General features: G+C 40.3%; 1 protein-coding gene across 1 annotated transcript in view; it reads left to right on the top strand.

Moving 5' to 3' along the window:
* The window catches only part of PTPN14 (protein tyrosine phosphatase, non-receptor type 14), a 72497-nt gene extending 56119 nt beyond the window's left edge, over positions 1–16378 (top strand). The window contains exons 13-18 of the mRNA XM_026088839.1: positions 1723–1866; positions 2863–3081; positions 7141–7269; positions 8288–8522; positions 10726–10889; positions 16191–16378. Coding sequence (XP_025944624.1) covers positions 1723–1866; positions 2863–3081; positions 7141–7269; positions 8288–8522; positions 10726–10889; positions 16191–16319 — 1020 coding nt within the window. The 3' untranslated portion in view covers positions 16320–16378. The remainder of the gene's footprint in view (positions 1–1722; positions 1867–2862; positions 3082–7140; positions 7270–8287; positions 8523–10725; positions 10890–16190) is intronic.
* Positions 16379–18866: the final 2488 nt, after the last annotated feature.

Here is an 18866-nt window from a genome sequence, read left to right as displayed (position 1 = left end):
TTGCAGTATGTTAGATTACTGACTACTAGATTTAAATACCACTATATATTCAAAGAGATTTTTCTAAATTATGTATAATGCTTCTCATTCATTGTTGATTCTTGCACTGATGTAAAGGTTGGGAATCAAACTTGTGCCACTGAGTTACATTGTGGCAAACTGAATTTAATCCCTACAGAATCTTAAACTTTAAACATAAAACAGATGTCTGACTATAAAATGTAATTTTTCATGTATGAATTCTGTGGAGATACAGTGTAACAAGAAGTGCACATGTGGTCTTTTGACCTTTGGGGGAGTGAAAGTGCATTGAGAAGCAGGATCCTAAAGGATTTTAGGAAGCAATCAAGGTGAGAAGAGAGCTTAGAGATGTTGTTTGAGTAGTCCTCTTCTGGATAATCATTCAGATCGGCCTTTGCTCATTCTTTCAGTATGTACAATTTGGTAAGGTTTTTTTGGAAAGCAGGTGGGTGTTCTTAGCATTAAGCTTTTAAAGTGGTTTCAGGCTGGTTCAGGAATCTTAAGACATAGAAACCTTTCTCTTACCACAGGAATTGCATATCATACCACCTGTAATTCAGTGAACTTGATCTTTTAAACACAAGCTTTCTATTTTACCTTATAAAATAAAAATTAAAAAAAATCCCGAAACAAAGTAAAAATTCTTGCTTTCTCTGCTTTCTGAAAACCTAATAAGGAAAAAAAAAGCAGACCGTTTTGAGACTTTTATTTGCTTTTTTGTTTTGTTTTGTTTTATGTAGTGCTTTGGAGGAACCCAGTGGTGATGAAAAAGTTCACAGGCTTTTGAAAAATCCATCCATTTGCATACGTCTGAGGGCTTTCAGGTTCGGTAGTGTGTTTCCAGGAGCCGAGCTTGGCCTGTGTGGTAACCACAGCTTTCATATGCATGCTGTGAACCAGGCCTCCCTTGTGCACAGCTTTCTCTCCAAAGCAGGCAGGAAAAACTATCAAGGAAATAAAATAAAATATTTCTCATTCTGTTCTTTCTGGAGATTGTCTGTCTCTTTTCTTGATGTTTCAGCTCCCAGTGGCATAAGGAGAGCAGCAGGATGAATTTAAAATTCATACTCAGATTCTCCATGTGGCAATGTATATGATGCATGAATATGATRAACAGTATCCCTCCCTGACTGCTGTTACACTCTGTTTCTAGGATTTGTGAGCTCGGTTTTTAGTGTGAAATACAGAGTGAGTTGCTATTTGAATCACTCTAATGAGTGAGTGTATCAGAACACTTCTCATTTTAAGTATTAACATTGCAGAAGAGAAATAACTATCCTGCGTTTTTCCCTTTGTTGCAATAGATTGAAATTATTGCTTTTTAAAAGATGCCCCAGATATCTTGGCTATGGTAGAGCTACTTTAACATAACAGGGTGACGCTTTGTGTGTCCTACATTCAGAATAATGTTTACAGGAAAATGCTCAAGATTGTGTTTGTATATCTTTTGATGGCATGTAAACTGTATTATATGCTGGGATTGCTTCTTTGAAATTAAAATTCTGTGCTCATGTAGGAGCAGGCCTTTGAGGAATAACAGGAAGAATAGAGGTTGTATTTGAATTTACGATGCTAATGGTGATCATCTGCRTTCCTTGGCCAGAGAGTTGCAGATTTTGGAGATTAAAAAAACATTCCAGCATTTTACTGGCATTATAAGTAATCACACAGAGATGAAAACGTGCCTTTTCTTGCCAAAAGAATCTAGAAAAGCAGAAGATGGCAGGCCTGGAGGCCCAGAAGAGGCCCTTGATGTTGGCAGCACTGAACGGGCTCTCGGTTGCTAGGGTTCGTGTGCCGGAGGACAGCCAAGATGAAGTAACCAAGGTGCCAATGGATGAGAGGGTAAGATGGAGGCTTCTGCAATGTTGCTCATTCCTTTTGTTCCCAGCAGCAGAAAGTTTCCAAGATATTAAAATTTCATTTAAAGTGTGAAACCCTTTCTCATATAACTGTCCTCAGAGCCGTTAGTGGCAAAGGTCTGCGGTTAACACTGATGCATCTTCGGATGTTAAACAAAATGTTAAATGGCTGTAACATTTACTGAAGTCAGTGAAAGCTGAGGCTGTTCAGCATTTCACATGACTGTTCAACGTCATGCAAGATCAGGCTGTAAATCTAATATTTTGCACATTTTTTACTTGATCAGGGAGTCTTTCCATAGTGATCATCATTAGATGCTATTCTTCATGTTTTGATACAACTAACAAGTTCAGATAATGTCTCTAATTAGTTTTAAAAAAATCATGTGTCTTAATGGTTGCACATTTGCATGTATATGGAATTTCAGAAATTAAAAACGGTTACCGGCATTAAGATTTGAGAGACGTTTGCAAAGAATCTTTCTTCCTGGCTTTCTGAATTGAATTTTGCAGACTTACATTGTCTGGTATGCAGATGATAGAATTTACCCTTAGTTTGTACATATGGGGGGTTTTGTACAACCACAGAAATTACATGCATACAAGTTAGGCAGTGTGGACCACGCTACACTTCCCACAATGGAGTCTTTTTCCTATAAAGAAAAATTTAAAATATTTTTACAAGTATTTATTGTGGTGAAATGATGTACAAATATATACTGAATCAGGATTATATTTAGCATGCTTTTGCTTTTTCTGACATCAAAATGTTAAAAAATGTGGAGGTGCAAAGTAGAAGTGTAATATTTGCTGATGGTTTCAGTCATGTTTCCTTAGATAACTGCAACTGGCGAAAGAAGAGACTAAGAGAATATTATGGTTATATATTGAAATTTATAGAACTGGTGCACGTGGTCTAGTGGTAAACATTCTTCCAGGAAGAGTTAATCGATGGGTATTCCTTTCTGTTAAATCTTAGTGCAAAATCTTGAAGAGGAAGTTGGAAGAGGGGATGGTGTTTACAGAATACGAGCAGATTCCAAAGAAAAAGGCAGATGGGATCTTCACCACTGCTGCCTTGCCTGAAAACACTGAGCGCAACCGTATCAGGGAGGTTGTTCCTTATGAAGAGAACCGAGTAGAGCTGGTGCCAACCAAAGAAAATAATTCAGGCTACATCAATGCTTCACACATAAAGGTAAAAGCTTCCTTGGACTTTGCATTGCCAATGAAGGTATGTTGGGGCTTTGTTTGTGTATGTGGATGCACAGCAGAGTTTTCTGTAATTCTGGAACTTATGGAAAGGTAACTTAATCAAAATAGAATGTGTCACCATACCTTTGTGTCAACGTATGCATCTCTAAATTCCCAGATCAATTAACATGCATGAGTTGATTTATTTGCAAGAGACTTGGAAGTCATTTTAGGGAAGCATCCTACTTTTTTGTGCCTGTCCCTGCCAGCTGCTTATGAAATGTCTCTCTCAGTTAATGTAGAAAGATGCCCCATTTCTTAAACCTCATGAAAATGACTGAGATAAGCCCCAATGCCTGCAATGCAACACAGTTGGCATGACCCTATACCTGAAAGAAAGAGCAGCAAAAAGCAGGGGCAAGAAGGTCTTACTCCCAGAGAGGAATATATTCAGGGTATCCACTAGTGGAAGTTTTTGATAGAGATATTCAGGTGGTGGGAAAGTTTGTGTGCTTGGACAGTACATGCTGTGATTATCAATCGCAGTAGCCTTGCAGGTCGCTGTGGGACTACAGCAACCGGCCTGATTTCTAGACAGAACAGGTCCTTGCCACTGACTGGTACAGCCTAACAGAAGTGCTGTACAGGGTTTGACTGCGAGATCATTTTCTCCATTACTAGCGTATAGGATTTATTTTTAAAAATCAGAGATGCAGCTCCATGCATGCAATGCCATGTCCAAAACAACATATGCAACCCTGTGAGTAGTGCATGTTCCCATAGATATTGCAGTTGTATGTGAAAATAATGGATTTCTTCCTGGTTTCATGGGGGCTGAGTGTCTATTTATTTATTTAGCCTCCATAAAGAGAACACCATATAACTGAGAACCCTATAATTCTGTTTGGCTACAGCATTAGACTCTTATGTTTCAAAATAAGTTTCTGTCAAAATATTTCAGGCTTCTGTTTGGTAATTCAACATAGGAATGATTTAAGGTATTATCTGACTCTGTTACAAACATAGCCAGTTTTACTGGTGAACTATCTCGGAGTGGCCACRGATGCTTGTTTTTCTTCAAGCTTCAAACAACTATTTGTCAAATAAATACTATTTGTCAAATACTGTCAAATAACTATCCTTTGCTGGCTTCTGCTCTGCCCTGAGATAAGTAACAGCACCCCTTTCCCTTAGATGACGGATTCTATTGCTGTCAGGACTATCGCCCTTTTCTCATTGTTAAAATCCAAATTAAAAAGAAATAATTCAAAAAATAATAAATAAAACATCCAGTTAATTTATATTTTCCTGGAACAAAGTCCTTTTAAGTTTAAAGAGAATTGCTGGCCTCCTTGGTTGTGATTTACAGTATTAAATCCTGTTGATTCAAAACAGTTTTCTAAACCAGGATCCTGGCAGGTTATCGCTTTTCTGCCATAGCCTGGTAGGTTGTAGATACTGAGTTTTTGCATAATCAGGCATGGCTAGGATGATGAATTGCTGAACCCAAAATTTTTCATCTACTTTGTGGGAGAACGAAAAAAAGAGATTCCTAAAATAAATTGTGCCCACAAGGCCATGCTAGCCAGAAAAGAATTTTCCCTGGCCAGTTACAAGTCCACATTTTACCTTGAGTGTCAGTGCACTCATTTCACATCTGTAGAGCACCCAGGAATATGTACAAATGTTTTCAGTGTATGACAGTGGCTCTTGCCAGTATTTTCCTCTCGCGCTCCAAGCGGCGGATACGGAAGCCAAGCAGATGTTCTTTTGCTCAGAAGGTGAAAGCGCATCTGTGAAATTTACCTCAGTAGCACAGTGTGTGTGTTTGCAGCCCAATATTCAATTTTTAATATCCTGCAGTCAGGGCATTAGAATGCAGCAAACATTCCAGGCATCACTTTCCCTCCAGACTATTTATGGTTCTTTCATATCGTGTACCAGGAGGCTGGATATTTGGACCAGAAGTCAGTAGACAAAGAAAACTCCTATATCATCCTGATAAGATCCATGCCTGGAGGATTCCAGCTCCCACCACAGTCTGCAAGCCCCACAGAGTTTCAGTATTTCTCCACTTATTTACCACTGAACTTTGCAGTTAAAATATTAAGATTGTTGTCTATACCAGACACAGGAACCATAATTGAATTTGTGGACTATGGAAGAAAGAGAGTTTTTAAGACCATTACATCTGATTGTTTGAGTCAGACCAGTACTAACATAAAACGCTCAGTAATACTATACCAACACACATGACTGTACACCACTATGCAAGTGCAAGACCAGATCCAGATCAGTGCTGCACAGCTTGTATTTCCATACAAGAACTTCAGGAGTTTACCTGCATTGATCTTGGAGTTTTTAACAATAACGAAGGAGAATAACGTATGGTATGAAATAGGAAAATGAGCAACATGTAAAGGGTTGAAAACCTTTCTCAGTGCAGTGAAAAATTGATTATCATTCAAATGCTGCACTAATTACAGGTGCAAAAGCAAGCAGCTCAGTTTAATGAACAGCTGTTTGAATAACAAATAAATTGATTGTATTTCTGAAAATGTATTCAAAGACCTCTACCTCAAACATAGTATATGCTTAAACCTGTCAAAATTATTGATTGCTCCTTATAGCATTGTCCACCAGCACCTTGATATTTATGGATGTGTCAGCACTTCTGTTGTAAATCTTTTTCTCCGGGATTTATAACTTTGTTGTGAAAAGTGGCTCTGGGCTAACATGTAGAATTAGAAGGTCTTAGTCTGAGAAGGAAAAATATTTCAACTTCTCAAAATAATTACTTCATCTGGTCATGCTTTTAACTGGTAAGCATATTTTTAAATGATATTTAGTATCTCAAAGTGTTGTGGTTCCTTGTACCTAAAGCTTTGAAAAATGAGTTTTTATATAAACCTTTCCTGATGTATAGCAAGTAACTGATCATAGAATAATTGACTTTTACAAACAAAAATGATTATTTTTTAGCTGTCTAAATGTGAAGATCTGCTTCAGTCAGGTAAATGATGTAGTGTTTTACATGGGTTAACTCCAAGGTAATGCTGAGTTTATTCAAAGTATTAAATAATCTATAGTATGAAAATCTTTGTTTTGATGCTTTGAAAATTACTTCATCCTATGTTGTCATGCAAATACACAGGTATTTCTGAAAAGTCAGAAATATGGATCATTTATGTATTGGGAAATAGATTTGCATGACCATAGCTTTAGATAATTCTGAATTTCACCTGGCATTTGAAAGCCATTCAGTGTGCTCGATTTACTCTGTGGTAGATTGCAGCCTCTAAACTGAAAAAAACCCGAGGTGAGTGAGGAAGAGAAACTTGAAATGCAGCCTGACAGTCTGTCTTGATTTCACGAGGAGCCAGGAACAGGCCTGTCGGATGTCTGTGTTCTGCACAATATGTGGGCATAACTGCGCGAGCTGGGGACAGCTCTGGCCATATCTTTAATAGTGATCAGCCTAGTAAGATTCTGTTTAAGAAATTATTTTTTGCTTGAGTAGGAAATAGAGTGAGGCCCTAATCAGCAGAGACTTTAGCTTTCCTAGTGCAAAATGCTGTTGACATTCAGGCTTTCTACATAACTGTGTGTTAGTTTGCAGGCATGCAATGCCTTTTAAATGCATATAGACACTTTTTCTGGTGCTCAATTTTTATTTCATTGTGGGTCTGTCACAAAGCCCAGGGAAGTCAGTCAGCTGCTTATTTGTACTTAAGCAACTTAAGTCCTCTCAGAAACAGGGCCTTAAATAAATGTTTTTCTTTCATCTGTGTGATCCAGATGCAATGGCAAGAAAGATGGGTGACATTTTGCTCATAGCGTTATGTTTATGGGTATCAGAAAAGGACTTGGAAACACGAAAGATTGTTTTTTATCAGATTTGCTATTATCAACAGGATGGTTCTTGTTCAAAATTTTGAACTACAGTAAATAAGAATAAGAATTAAAGGTTTCATTACAGTCTCTTATGCTTAAAGGGCAGTTCTGGCACAGACACTACTGACAATTGGGCACTGACTGTATTTTTTCTCTCCCTTGCTCCCAGGTTACTGTAGGCGGGGAAGAGTGGCACTACATTTCCACCCAAGGACCTCTGCCCCACACGTGCCATGACTTCTGGCAGATGGTGTGGGAACAGGGGGTGAATGTTATAGCCATGGTCACAGCTGAAGAGGTATGTAAAATCACAGAATGCGGTTCTTTCTGATTTGAAMAAATCTGCTGTTATCATCACTTCCCACTCCTGTAACCTGTTTTTCTATCAACAGCCCTTCTTCCTTTTATTCTCTTTCACCATTTGCTTGTACTGCTATAATGTTATATTTTGTAACTTTCTAATATTCAGTTTGGCAAGTACTAAAGTGAAATGAGAAGAACACCCCCTTTCCCTTCCCCCCCCCCCTTCATTTCAGTTTGGCCAAACAAAGCAAAGATATTTCCATTGGAATCTGAGAGCCCTGAGCTGCTCCTGGTTAAAATGACACAGCTTTCCACCCCGTCCAAGGCCAGCTCTGCATACCGTCACTCTTATCAGCTGAAAAGAGACCAGAAGCTGTTGTTTCCGTAGAAGTATCCATTAAAAAAAKCTTTTTATTCGTATGCCAAACAAAACAGTTATTTCTATTGTAATCCAAGAACTATTTGCTATGTTATAAAACCTGGCACACATTGCTAACGTTGCTTTCAGCTTTATGCCTGATTACTTTTAACAAACGCAGGGTGTGCCATACCACATCAAGTCACTGTCCAATTCCTGAGACTGATCAAGAACAGATACTTAAAAGTTGCTGAAAAGAATCTCTTTCCCTATTGAAAGGGGAGGCTTCCCAAGGAGGAGAATATTTCCTGAGCTGCTGTAGGCAGTAGTTGGCTTTTGCCCTGAGACAAGGGTTTATTCTTCCTGTTTCTAATGGGTCTGTGTTACCTATGTAAATATTAATCCTTTTCTCATTCCCAGTTCTTAGACTTGGAAATAAGTTATGGCTGAGAGTTTTAATGGGTACTTTATTTACTTTATGGGATGCTGCTTGCTCTTCCTATTATTTGGGAGAAGGTAAATAAGAGAACTTGGCTTATCTGCAAAGTTTTATGCCCTGTCTGTAGAGAACTATAACTGCAACAGCTAAAGGCTATTTTATTCATGTCTGTCTCTCTCTCTTTGTTTTGTTTTGTTTTGTTTTGTTTTGTTTAAGGAGGGAGGAAGAAGTAAGAGTCATCGTTATTGGCCTAAACTGGGCTCTAAGCACAGCTCAGCCACTTACGGGAAGTTCAAGGTGACTACTAAGTTCCGCACCGACTCCGGCTGCTATGCAACCACAGGTCTGAAGGTCAAGCACCTTCTGTCTGGACAGGAGAGGACTGTGTGGCACTTGCAGTATACTGACTGGCCAGACCATGGATGTCCAGAAGAAGTCCAAGGCTTTTTATGTAAGACTTCTTAACTTGCATGAGGAAAGGCATAGAAGAAAAGTTTGCTCACACTGAATACAGTTCACTGCACCTAGTTAGAGCTGAGCTTGATATTAGATAGTTATTGCTGTGACATATAGAGGCCTAAAATTGGTCAGGCTTTGCTGTAATTTGGAAAAAGAGGTGGGACGTAAGACGGTTGAGGATCACAGTCCTGAAGGATCTGACATAACAGGAGGAGAAAACAGTGTTGGCCACAGTGCTAAAAAGCCTCGTGAAATTTTAAATAGCAGGATACCTCCAGTGGCTGACCTGTCAGTGCAAGTTATTGCCACTTTCCAGCTACCTAATGAGTGTATGAGATATTAGGCTGCACACAGATGTGGTTAGGGAGGCCTGGGTAAGGTAGTCTCAGATATTAGTGAAATACAGCACAGCTCCCCAGTTTCATAGGAGGCCCTGAGAGCTAACTGCCAGTATTTGGTAACCCAGATGCATTGGACTTACTGCACAGGAGCAGAGGCCTCCATCACATGCACAATAAGTCTGAACTTGCTGCCAAGGCAGCGTGGACTCTTCTAACCATGTGTTACCCAGGCAATACTAAGAGCTTTCCCGTTTAAATATTGGTCCTGGTTCATGCATTTTCTGAAAATACAACTATTCATCTCTAATGACTTAATAATATTTCCTACTCCTTACCAAATAATAAACACTACTATATTAAGTAATAGCAATTCAACCATTATTTAACCAAAGCCACATCTGTGGTGCTGCAGTGGTGTGTAATGCAGAGATCCTTAGGTTATCAGTGAAGGAGAGTGTACGTGGTCTCCAACACTGATGTGCTGGAGATACCATCTTAGTTCCTGTGAAAGGTCTGTAACCACAGCAGTGTGGCTCTGGTGGAGCTAAGGCCTCTCTCAGAAAGGCCCATTAGTTCTACTTCACTGTAGACACAGCTACATTGCTTTAGTGCCTTGCTGCTCTTTGCATGGTATAAGCTTGATGTAAATCACATGTGCTTCTTTTTCCCACCTTCTTTTTCTCCAGGGCAGAAAACAGAAATAACATTTCAGCTTTGGCAAAGGAGTGCAAAGGAATCTGCCTTGAAGGCAAAGCTATTCAGTTTGTTCTCACTGCCCAATATCTAGTTTGCTTTTTGCTTTGTTTCTCTTACCAAACCCTGTAGCTGTGGTTGGGCATGGCAGTAATTGGAACAGGATTGTCCCCATTTCCCCTACACATTGTTTGCCACCAAACACAATTCCATTTCATAGTGTGCTTTAAAATGATGCTTTTCTGGTGCTAGTAGAACTCTAGACACAGCCTGCCTGTGTCACAAGGACTATTTGGGCTGCAATGCCATGTCGTAAGAAATCAGGACAGGAGAGCTTGGCTCAGATCTCTGTGTCCAACTTCCCACTGAGACTGGTGGGAAGTTAAATGTCTAAGTAAGAGTCATGCATCTGGATATACCTGTCTGGATCAGGTTCATCATCTCTGAGGTGTTTCTAGACTATGCTGGAATAATAGAGGTCACAACCTGAGTTACAGTTTGTAGTGTGTTTATCTAACACAGTGGGCTTCCAGCAGGTAAGATACTCTGTGCAGTTTGATGGTAGAATGCATTGTTATGGGCAATGCTAGAACAGTTGCACAAGATAACTGTTCTTGATTCTTGCACTTTCTAGACTGCATGGAAAACAGACAGCGAGCCCCCAGAAGGGCTCGTAACTGTAGAGAAACAAAGTCTGAACAGAGAGATGGGTGACACTGCCTCCTCCCTGAAAGAAAAAGGAGGGGGAAAAAGGGCAGATGGATGCTCACTTCCCATCTGATATTGGCTTTGACAGGCAGTAGTTTCAAAGGGACTTAGCTGTTGTTTTGATCCCAGCCTGCTAATAGCAGGAATTGCTGTAAGTAATGTCTAGAATCATCTGCTTAGGGGACCTGGAGATTTGCAGAGGGGAAAACAGAACTGAATTTTTTAAAAGAACTATTTAATTTGAAGGAGCAAACTCCCAAGTAATAATTGACACCCAGCTGGTACTTGCTGGATTTGGCGTTGTTCAGTGTACACAGGCCAAAATAATTAGTATGTTGTAAAAAATGTAAATTATTGCCATTTTGACAAAGAGTGATTTTTTTCCATTTTTTTTCCAATTTTTATGATTAGCTGTATAGATTTCTGCAACCTTGTCTGCAATTTATCTTGCAGCTTACTTGGAGGAGATACAGTCGGTGCGCCGCCATACCAACAGTGTGTTGGACAGCAGCAACAATTGCAACCCTCCTATTGTGGTTCACTGCAGTGCAGGGGTAGGAAGGACCGGCGTGGTTATCCTAACAGAGCTGATGATTGGGTGCTTGGAGCATAATGAAGTAAGTGAGCTTCTCCCTCATGACCAACCCTGACTTCATTCCTTAACTAACTAGTTACACTTCTGAGGTTAAAATTAAAAGGCATTGAAATGCTTTCTTTCTATTGCCTTTGTGAAACAAGAGCCTTAAATGCAATAGGCAGAGATTTCCCATGGCAAGTTACTTGTTGCAGGTTGCTGTTGGGTTGATTTTATGCATTTTTATTAATATTAATTTAATGCATTCAAAATTAGGGCTTCTTTCTCTCTTTTGAGAATTTAGTCTAATTCATACCTGTATTTAATTAACAGTCTAGAGACAGCATGTCCACAAGGACATCTTGAAAGAGGCTAGAGAAGAATGCCAGCTTCCAAGCTCTTTTTACTAATGTTTTCTGTTCTCTAAATTTACTATGTAGGCTCCTTTCTCTCTCTCTCGTACTGTCTCTAATCTCATTTGGAATGAAACTCAGCTGTGGCTTTAAAAAAAAAAAAAAAAAAGTGTGTGTATGTAGGGGGTTGAGCGCCGAAGAGCTACAACCAGCATTACAAGATTAGTCTTACAGTCTGAAGCAATGTTAAGAAGAACATCATTGGCAGAGCAACCGTGTGTAGCTACTTGCTTTTTGTCTGTGTCCTTTGCCACTGGGGAGCTGTCCAGTAAAAACACCACATCCTCAATAAGAGTGCGCCATGCAGTTCCAACCTGTGCAAAACAGCTATTGAAACGAGGGGTTTCTATTGTCAAAGGAACTGCTCAAAGACCAAAACCTCTTGTAGAGATAAGAATACAGCAAGAGCCACAAATAGATGCGTATTATCTGTCCCTCCCAGTAATCATCCACTGGATGAGTCACTTGCAGTGCAGGGACCACTGGATGTACATACCCGAAGGAGCAGAAATGCTCACTTATTTTCTGTGTTACCATAAAGTTATGGACTGGGGCCTTTCTGTGCAAGGCACTGTACAAAGTGTACAAAAAGTACTTTTTTGCTCATTGAGAAATGTGAGTCCTAAAGGAGACGCATACCAGTGAACTTTCCTTTTCATCATTTTTTAAACAGTGATGCAGAGCTTTGTTTTGATCTTCTCTACTCTCTTATCCCCCTCCAGTTTCTTATTGTTCTTTGCTAGGTGAGAAATATTAAATACAAGATTGATCTGTGTCACAAAGAAGCACCACATTGTAGTTGCAAGTGATCTCCTGAAGATACTGGGCCCGTTTCAACTGTGATGAGCCTCCTGCAACTTTGGTCAAGCTTCATTAGGACTGAAGCTGGCCTGGACAGCTGTGTCATAATTTAAGTGTGGTTTCTTATTTTTTCATGCTCTTATTTCTTCTTTTTAGCCTTCATTTTCTTTTTCACACAATTCCTTTTTTGAGGACAAGGAGGTGGCAAGGACAGAAAGGACCCCCACACACGTGGTTTGGGAGTTCTGCAGCCTTCATGTATCAGCTGAGGTTTAGTAACTGCTCTTGTGCGAGGAGTGGCTCTGACTCTCAAGCCTGCTTGACTTATTTCCATATGCACTGGCGTCTGGAAATGGCTGCTACTGTTGTTCACACAGCAGCCATGAAGTTTCTGCACTTCAGAGGAAATCTGGATAGTTATAAGATCTGTACTTAAATCGCTTGTGAGCAATGTTTAGCTGTGTCTGCTTTATAGTAACCTCTGTATGCTAATGCTGTGCCAGGAACAAGTACTAAACAGTTGTGCAGCTCTCTGTGGCCACCTCAGTTTGTCTGCGGTTTACAGAAGATACCTATTCAGCCAAAAATAGCTGAGTAGCAGCTGAAGATAAAGGAGGTACCTAGACATTTGAGCATGGGAGTGGGCCTTTACGTTCAGAGGAATTCTCATCAACTTCACTAGGAGCTGATGGTAGTGCTCACTAATAAGGGATTTCTCTGATGTCTCTTAATTAAAGCATTCCTTTGTCTTGATTATTAGTGGAAATCATTATTAATATTAAAGACAATTTTCCTAAAGGGCTTTGTTGCTCAGGATTGTACTAAGTTAATATTTTTGGTTTGTTAAAACCAAATTAAAAAATTTTTAAACTTAACATTTCATTACTAGTTAAGCAGTATGTTTTCAGCTTGTGACAGATACCATACTTTGCACAGAGGATTCTTTTTCATGCAGCAGTTTTACTGGTTTATTTTGAAGTAGGATTACTTGTTGTTGCTTTTTTTCCTGAAGTAAAATTGCTTATTACTTAAAATGCTTTACAGTCTTACAAATTAGCTGATTTCCTCAAAAGACTTGTAGTGAGTAGGTGCATTAATATTTTTGTGAAGAAGAAAAGGGAAGAAGGTTGAAAATCCTGATACAGATCTTTGCGGAAAGTCTGCAGCAGTGCTGGAACTAAAACCAAATCTCTTGATTTTGAGGGTTTTAGGTTTAGGTAAAAGGCCATTTTTAATCAGCTGTTGTACAGCTTTAGTCACTGTGGCTTCTGGGCACTTGCTGGTTGAATCTAAACCTATAGATCTCATTGCAGGAATATATTTTCAGTAGCTTGCTATATAGCAAGTAATATGTCACATCATTACATCCTTTTTGCTGTAGGCATGTACAAGAACAAATTAACTGAGGCTCTATCGACTTTTAGTTCTGACTTGGCACTGGGACATGAACTAATGACTGCAGTTACAGTCATCTTCATAGGGAAGATATTTTAGTTTGGATATCAAAAATGAGTAACATTTTTGTATTTTCTTTTTGCAAATGCCACCTTAGCAAAGTATTACTTATCTTTCGTTGACATATATTGTGATGAATCTGAATTTCAAGATTCTGCTTTCCTGGAGTAAAATGATTATTAAGGTTGAATACAAATAGGAAGGTCCAACAGGCAAGATGGGCTTGCGYTTCATTTCTGAGATAAATCAAAGCCTAAGCCATTATAAGAAGGTGCAGGTAGTCACGGATTAGCGTGTACCACAGGCCTAGTAAAAATCAATGAACTGTCAAATACTGAACCGCTGAGGTAGGAAGTTGGCTGTGCAGGTCAAAGCTGGCGTGCATTTTTGTTGTAGCTATTCAGGTGCGATCGAGTTCTGCGTGACTCTGCTCAGCGAGAACCAAGTGCCTTTTGTAATCACCAGACGCCCCAGCGAGGCACTCTCCGAGTTAGCTGAGCAAACTGAAAAGAGCTTATGTTTTCCCCTGCCCCCATTTGAAAATAATACGACGTTACTCATCACAGCTTACGCATCTTTATGCTTGTTGACTCTCTAGAACTGTCCTTTTGTAACAGCTTGTTTTGGGATGTGGTAGAATATTTAGCTGTGTTTTCAGAAATTGATAATACATTAGTTTGGGCTTGTTTACATAGAACGAGTTTCTTAATTTCATGAAAATGCACAGAAATGGATATCTGGTGTGATTTCCTTATTTATATTTTACTTTAAACTTTCCAGAAAATTTCCACTGTGCATGGAAATAGACTCCACGTGCCTCCAGTTGTTAGCAGTGATCTTAACTTATTTCACTGTCGTTTTGTCCAGGCTTTGTCCTTGTACCATTTCTCATCTCAGCCAAAAGACTTGCTAGGTTCCCTTTTGTGTTTCTAGAATGGCAAACTGGCATTACGAAGTGCACTTTGTGTTGCTTGATAGGATAACTATTCTTCGGTTTTATCTCTTATAACACATAAGAAACAACACACAATTGTTACTCCAAAGTAGAGGAAACAGAGGACAAATTCTCCATTGCATCGCTCATCCCAAGAGTTGTTACTCGTCTTCTTCCTAAAGCTTTACTCTGTAAAAATGTATCCCCCCCCCCACACTTTTTAACAGTCAATTATTTCTGTCAGGAAAAAAAAAAATCATTGTACTAAAATAATGGTGAAAGTAGTGGTATAATAATTAAAAAGGAAAAAAAAACCAACTTCATCAAAGGAGCACATATCTTAGTGCTTGCATTTACTGCTGGAATAGTAAATTTGTATCCCTGATCTTGGGTTGTATTAGACACTCTGAATTCTATCCTGGCAGGCTGAGCTTTATGGTTTAAGTGATTTCTGAATAGCTCCTCATGCACCTGTTCTAACAAATGAAACACAGCAACATCATAGTTCTTTTGCTCCCTAAATGCTGGAAATATGATGGCAATACCTAATGAATTTTCCAGTGAATGATGCTTCACCTCACAAGCCCCTCTGTTTCACACAATGCATTTTTTGATTCAGACCATTATAAGGGTGCACGTGCGTCAGCGTGCTAATTGGGATGAYGGGTGCATTTTCACAGGGGATTGCCTCGTCTGTCCTCACTTAATGCGTTTTGGTTCCTGTTGCAGGGTGGTCTCAGAACACAGGAATGAGTTTCTTTTTGCTGAAACTAAACTGGAAGATGTGCACTAAGAGGGCACCTAATGTGTCCCAGCTGCTAATAGACAGTCAGTACATGGGAACAGACTAACGCTGGTCTGAATTCAATCCCCTGCAAAATGTGTTTTGTGCATATTGGTTCCTCAGTGCCAACTGTTTTGCTTTACGGATGTGTTTCTTTTGGAGCATTATTTGCTAGTGTAAACTTAGCTGTGAGAGGTCAGGTGCCAGGGTTTCTAGATCTTTTGGTGATAGACAGTGACTTCCACTCTCTTTTAGTGGAAGGATTAGTATATTTGCCTGCGCTTTAATTTTGTTTGAAGATCTTTTGTTCTTATGATCCTGATGTCTGCTTGCCGCTTGTAAAAAAAAAAAAAAATCTCTTGGATCCTCCCTCTATGAATGAGTTTCTCTGCAGATCAAAGGGCAGTATGCAAGTTGCCACAGTGTTCGTTGATGCACTGAACGGCAGAGTTGCAACTGAACTATATTATCTTGGCTATATAAATTTTGCACTAGACTTTCCTGATATATCTAGCCTTTAACCTGAGATAATACGATACACAAGATTTATTTTACTGAATTGAAAATGGATGTATTGAACCAGAAACCTACAAAGAGAAGAAAACCTTTACTAGGTGTTCAGTTGATGGTCTGCTGAGAGGTAGTCAGTGGTACACAACTGGAAGACAGAGTATTTAGTCATTTGCCCATTTAGATCAGTTCAGAAATTCCCATAAACTTCACTGGGAAAAGGATTAGATGCATATGTAATACTGCTTTACTCCTTGAAAAAGTTCGTGCAAAAAAATTGTAGTATTTCACTATGGTTGGTTATAATTAGTTCTATTATCTAACTATAATATAGTTCCTCATGCCAGCTATGTTCTTGTCTTTAAGTCAGATAACTGATGTTTGAAGTGGTGCTTGCTGGATTTAATGAATCTACATCCTTATGTCCTTTTTGCCTTCACTTTACAGAAAGTGGATGTGCCTGTGATGCTGAGACACCTGCGGGAGCAGAGAATGTTTATGATCCAGACCATAGCCCAATACAAATTTGTCTATCAAGTGCTCATCCAGTTCCTGCAAAACTCCAGACTTATTTAATCTCTTTAAAGATCCCAGACATAGCTTTCTGGATTTGACTGAACGTTGCTGATAAGAGGGGAACTGCCTTGATAACGTTGTGTGCATATATTGTACTTACTCAAGTTGTCTTGAAAGTAAGCAGTGATTATTCTTTACTAGAGTCTCCCATGGATTATTTTATACAAGATATAATTTATTTTTCTTGGAATAACTTGTGAATTACTTTAATAACTTGTGAAACTTATGGTAACTTTTGAATTGAACCACATTTGACATGACTGATCTGCATTGTAACATGTTCATAGGGAAAGCAATCCTTTCTAAAGGTGTAGTATACGGGCTTTTAGATTGCTACATAGTTTATGAAATGAACAGTTATTTGGCAGTAGGCTTTTTCTCAGATAAGAATATTGTGGAGCCAAATATGTGGCTTCCATGGTAAAAGTGAGACCTGCTACACGTCAGCTAGGGCTCTGTAGGAGTAGAGTCTGAGAATGCAAAATCGTAAGGTACGGAGACCTGTGCCTCTGCACAAGCAGCAGGGAGAGTTACAGAGGGCTCGAACGCAGGCAGTTGTGAGGGCAGAGCACTCTGGGTGCTAAAACTGTTCAAATTTCACAGGAATTACAGTTTCAGTTTAGTCTTGGAAAGAAGCAATATTGGATCTTTTAAACAAGGCCTTTACCATCCTTTGGAGGGATTCTTAAGAGATGAAGTGTTAGAAAAACAACCCAGAACAAGATGAGGTTAATCAGTGAGTCTCTCCTGTAACTGTAGCGGGCTGTGGATTGAATGGCAGAGGCATTTCAGCTTAAATACCAGCACCCCCACCCACCCCCACATACACTTTAGCAAGTTGTGGTGGAATTCCCACACTGTTATTTCTGGTGTAAGAGATGGAAAGAAAAGTTCCTGCACTGAAGCTGCTCCCTCTTCACACAACTCCCCTGTTTCTCATCTCTGCAAGCTGACATCCTCCTGCCAGCAGTCCTGCTCTTGACCGAACTTGCTCAGACTTGGTGGTTCTGTAGGATTGCWAGAGAACAGACCAGGCTGGAAAGGAGCCCTGGAGGTCTCTGGTCCCAGCCCTGCTCACAGCTGGGCCAACTTCAAAGTTGGATCGGGCACCCAAGGCCGTGTCCAGTCAAGTTTCAGAAATCTCCAAGGGTGGAGGTTCCATGGCCTTGCGGGGCCCCAATGCTTAGCCATTGTTGTGGTGAAATTATTTCTCCTGGATATCCATCCCTTTCCCAGATAAGTTTAATCTTTTAGTCCCTCATTCCTTTTGCTTCTCATGCCTACTTGCCTACCCCTGTCCCTCCATCCTCATCTCTGATCCCTTCTTCTCTGGCAGCTAGTCCCACCCAACTCTCTTTTCTCTGCTTTAGGGGACCCCCGCTCCCTCCCAATTCCTAAACGTTTTGTCCTCCTTCTGCCTGTAGTTTTGCATCCTCTTAATCACCCTACTGGCTGGTGCTTCTGTCTTTATACTATCTCTACAGCCTGGGCAGATAAACAGTCTGATGTCCTGTTTTTTCTATCTCCCAGTTTCCTACTGTGTTTCTCTTTGCTGGATGAGAGTGTTTATTTCTTCTGAGGATACAGCTGTTATGCCATGGCATTATGGGAAATGCAGTCATTGGCCTTTCTGCAGAGAAAAGCTTCAGCAGTAGCAGATGAGATAGGTCAAGTTAAGTAATACTGAAGGCTGTGGACCAGGAGTTCCCAGCTCCCAAACAAGTCACAGGATCACAGAATTCTTGGGGTTGGAAGGGACCTCTGGAGATCACCTAGTCGAACCTCCCTACTTAAGCAGGGTCACCTACAGCAGGTTGCCCAGGACTGTGTCCAGTTGGGTTTTGAACGTTTCCAAGTATGGAAATTCCACAACCTCTCTGAGCAACCTGTTCCAATGTTCAACCACCTTCACAATGAAGTGTTTTCTTGTGTTCAGAAGGAATTTCCCATACTTCAGTTTGTGCCCCTTGCCCCTTGTCCTGTCCCTGGGCACCACTGAGAAAAGTCTGACTCTGGCTTCTTTACACTCTCCCATCGGTTATTTATACACATTTATCAGATCCCCCGAGCCTTCTCTTCTCCAAGCTAAACAGTCCCAGCTCTCTCAGCCTTTTCTCATATGACAGATGCTCCAGTTCCTTAATCATCTTAGTAGCCCTTCGCTGGACTTGCTCCTGTAGCTCTATATCTCTCTTGTACTGTGGAGCCCAGAACCAGACCCTGTGCACTGGATGTGTCCTCACTGGTGCTGAGTAGAGGTGAAGGATCACCTCCCTTGACCTGCTGGCAGCGCTCTTCCTCATGCAGCCCAGGATACCATTGGCCTTCTTGGCCACAAGGGCACATTGCTGGCTCATGGTCAATTTGTTGTCCACCAGAACTCCCAGGGCCTTCTCTGCAGAGCTGGTCTCCAGTTGGCCCCCAGCCTGTCCTGCTGCATGGGATTATGCTCCCTGGGGGCAGGATTTGGCACTTCCCTTTGCTGAACTTCTTCAAGGTCCTCTCTGCCCATTTCTCCAGCCTGGTAAGGTCCCTCTGAATAGCAGC

Source organism: Apteryx rowi, unplaced genomic scaffold, assembly GCF_003343035.1.
Source record: "Apteryx rowi isolate R43461 unplaced genomic scaffold, aptRow1 scaffold_79, whole genome shotgun sequence".
NCBI classification, from domain to species: domain Eukaryota; kingdom Metazoa; phylum Chordata; class Aves; order Apterygiformes; family Apterygidae; genus Apteryx; species Apteryx rowi.
Note: the sequence above shows the minus strand (reverse complement) of the source record. Positions and strands in the feature narration are given on the sequence as shown.